The sequence below is a fragment of the Mandrillus leucophaeus genome, unplaced genomic scaffold (assembly GCF_000951045.1).
Source record: "Mandrillus leucophaeus isolate KB7577 unplaced genomic scaffold, Mleu.le_1.0 Scaffold215, whole genome shotgun sequence".
Taxonomy (NCBI): domain Eukaryota; kingdom Metazoa; phylum Chordata; class Mammalia; order Primates; family Cercopithecidae; genus Mandrillus; species Mandrillus leucophaeus.
In genome coordinates, this window is record NW_012102199.1 from 500,211 (window position 1) to 503,275 (window position 3,065).

General features: G+C 58.1%; 2 protein-coding genes across 3 annotated transcripts in view; both read right to left on the reverse strand.

The window, feature by feature from the left end:
* Window positions 1–3,065, reverse strand: part of EPHX3 (epoxide hydrolase 3) — a 5,448-nt gene extending 2,383 nt beyond the window's left edge. Inside the window, exons 1-5 of one of the 2 annotated variants that reach the window (XM_011980578.1) lie at window positions 2,979–3,065; window positions 2,032–2,319; window positions 1,839–1,924; window positions 1,296–1,453; window positions 1,019–1,147 (exon numbers count right to left, since the gene is read on the reverse strand). In XM_011980578.1, coding sequence (XP_011835968.1) covers window positions 1,019–1,147; window positions 1,296–1,453; window positions 1,839–1,924; window positions 2,032–2,274 — 616 coding nt within the window. In that variant the 5' untranslated portion in view covers window positions 2,275–2,319; window positions 2,979–3,065. Of the gene's footprint in view, window positions 1–1,018; window positions 1,148–1,295; window positions 1,454–1,838; window positions 1,925–2,031; window positions 2,554–2,978 lie in introns of those variants that run through there. The other variant, XM_011980577.1, reaches the window with a different exon arrangement.
* Window positions 2,316–3,065, reverse strand: part of LOC105540119 (epoxide hydrolase 3-like) — a 3,115-nt gene continuing 2,365 nt past the window's right edge. The window contains exons 4-5 of the mRNA XM_011980614.1: window positions 2,462–2,522; window positions 2,316–2,319 (exon numbers count right to left, since the gene is read on the reverse strand). Of these exons, the coding sequence (XP_011836004.1) occupies window positions 2,316–2,319; window positions 2,462–2,522 (65 nt within the window). The remainder of the gene's footprint in view (window positions 2,320–2,461; window positions 2,523–3,065) is intronic.

A 3,065-nucleotide genomic window follows, 5' to 3' on the forward strand; every position in this document is an offset into this window, starting at 1 on the left:
AATGAGAGAGAGAGAGAGCACAGTTATGACCACAATGCTGAGTATTAACATCAGGTGATATGACAGACATTGTTAACCTCCCCAGCCTCAGTTTCCTCCAGCTGGAACATGGGGATAACACAACCTTCATAAGCCCAGGAGCCTTAAGTAGGTTACTGTGTGCACGTTCCTTGTTACTGTAAACACTATAAAACAATGTGGATTAGTCCTAAGTGTATTGTGATTGATTGTTATTTTATTTTATTTTATTTTTGAGACAGAGTCTTACTCTGCTGTCCAGGCTGGAGTGCAGTGGTGCGATCTTGGCTCACTGCAACCTCCAATTCTCAGGTTCAAGCGATGCTCTTGCCTCAGCCTCCCGAGTAGCTGAGACTACAGGTGTGCGCCACCATGGCCGGCTGACTTTTTTGTATTTTTGGTAGAGACAGGGTTTCACCATGTTGGCCAGGCTGGTCTTGAACTTCTGGGCTCAAGCGATCCACCGGCCTTGGCCTCCCAAAGTGCAGGGATTACAGGCAAGAGCCACCACGCCTGACCATATTTTATTTTATATATTTTTTGAGACAGAGTTTTGCTCTTGTTGCCTAGGCTGGAGTGCAATGGCATGGTTTCGGCTCACTGCAACCTCCACCTCCCGCGTTCAGGAAGTTCTCCTGCATCAGCCTCCCGAGTAGCTGGGACTACAGGCATGCACCACCAATGACAATTTTTCTTTCTTTTTTTTTTGTAGAGACAGTTGGGGTCTTGCTATGTTGACCAGACTGGTCTTGAACTCCTGGCCTCAAGTGATCCTCCCACCTCAGCGGCCCAGAGGTCTCGGATTACAGGTGTGAGCCACTGGGTCTGGCGTGTCATTAATTTCCGAATGAGGAGTTCCACAACGGAAGGGACCTGGGTTGATTGCTGCACCCTCGGCCCCTGATGTGTTGACAGGTATACAGAGAATTGCAAACACATACACATGTACCTGCCCCCTTGCACACAAGTACATCCCAGTGTCCCAGACTCCCACACACACCTTGGTACACCGACATGGGAGCACCACTGACCACAACCATCCGCTCGACCAGGGATGGGTAGTAGATGGAGAAATGCCAGGCAAGGAGGGCACCCCAGTCATGGGCCACAAGGATGCACTTGGAGTAACCTGTGGGAATCCGAGGAGCTGGCATAAGTGAGGTGCCAGGTAGGACTGAAGCAGGGGTGGGGGAAGTAGGTTCCAGCAAGGAGAAAGTGGGGGTACGTGTGTGTGCAGGATGAGGGAGGCCACGCCTAGGATGGGGGTATGTCTGCACCCAGGCCTAGGATGACATCCTTGATGTCCACCAGCAACAGGTCGATCGTGTAGCAGTCCACATCCCGGGGTGCATCTGAGGGGCCGTAACCTCGCAAATCCACAGCCACAACATGAAAGCGGCTCTGGAACTCCCGGAGCTGGTAACGCCAGGAGAACCTGCCAGGCCGGTGGGGGAGAGAGGCTGAGTCAGGGCCCTCAGGTTGCACCTGCACCCTATGCCCATCAGCGACCATTGGCAACCCCTCCTTCCTGCTCTAAACTTCCCCTAAAAGAAGGATGGGGAATCCCAGGCAGAGGCAGAGGCAGAGGCTGAGGCTGAAGCCAACTACACCCTGAATCCAGGGAGCCTCAATCAACCTCAGTACCCCTTTGTCCTGTCCCTTCAGGGCCTAGGGATCCTGGGTATGCTGGCCAGTACCCCTGTCCCCATCTATGTTCAGCTTGTCCCGATCTACGCAGCCCTCCCCACTGCCTCTTGGGAACCCAAGCTCCACCTGCCCCCGAGTCCCGTGCGCCTCAGGCCCCTGGGCCCCAGACGTACCAGTTCTCAGGGAAGCCGTGCAGAAACAGCATGAGGGGTCCGTTGCCTTGTCCAGCCGAGACATAGTGCAGACGCAGGCCCGAGCTCTAGGGGGAGGGCACGGCCTGAAGCCTGGGGAACCCTCCCTCCCTAGGCTTGAACCGTCTCGACCCCACACGACCCCGCAGCCCCGATAGCGCCCCCGTGCGATCACCTGGAGGTTCAGGAAACCATGCTCGCCCAGCGAGGGGTCGCTCAGGCAGGCGGGGCACGCGCTCCGACGGCGTCCACAGCAGCCGCGCCGGGGCCGGCACAGCACGTGCGTGAACGCTATGCAGCCGTAGACCGCCGCGGCCACCAGCGCCACCGAGAACACCAGGCTCCACATGAAGGCGCGCAGCAGCTTCAGCGACAGGCGCGACGGCGCCAGCAGCGCGGTTACCACCAGCTCGGGCATGTCGCTGCGCTCCGGGACCACGGCGGCGCTGCCGGCCGGGGTCACCTGCAGCAGTGGCGAGGCGGTGTCAGGGCTCAGGGGCCCACCGCCTTTGGCCTGGGGCCCCTCCGTGCCGTCTGGGTTTGTGGGACGCGCTGACGGAAGAGGCAGGCAGCTCCGACCGAAACCGCCGGAGCGCACGACTCACCTGAGTGCCAGGTAAACACCTGGGCGCGACAGGGACAGGAAATAAGGGTAGGGTGCAGAGGCTGGGGAGGAACGGGTTGGAAAGGGGGGAAAGAAATGGGCGGGGCCTAGCAGGGCGTGTGCGGGGCTTAGGACTGGGGCGGGGCCCAGGAGGACTCAGCAGCAGGTGGGCGAGGGTCTAAAGAAGGCAATTCCGACCCGGGCGCGGTGGCTCATGCCTGTAAGCCCAGCACTTTGGTAGGCCGAGGCGGGCGGATCACCTGTGGTCAAGAGCTCGAGACCAGCCTGGTCAATGTGGTGAAACCCCGTCTCTACTAAAAATACAAAAATTAGGTGGGCGTGGTGGTGGGCGCCTGTAATCCCAGTTACTTGGGAGGCTGAGGCAGGAGAATCGCTTGTACCCGGGACGTGGAGGTTGCAGTGAGCTCAGATCGCGCCACTGCACTCCAGCCTGGGTGACAACAGGGAAACTCCGTCACAAGAAAAAAAAAAAAAAAAAGGCAATTCCGAGCCCAAACCTTAAGGAGGGGATCCTGGATCCTCAGTTAAGTGGGCGGGCCTGGAGTGAGGGGCGGGGCATATGCAGAGTAGGTGCGGCCTACAAG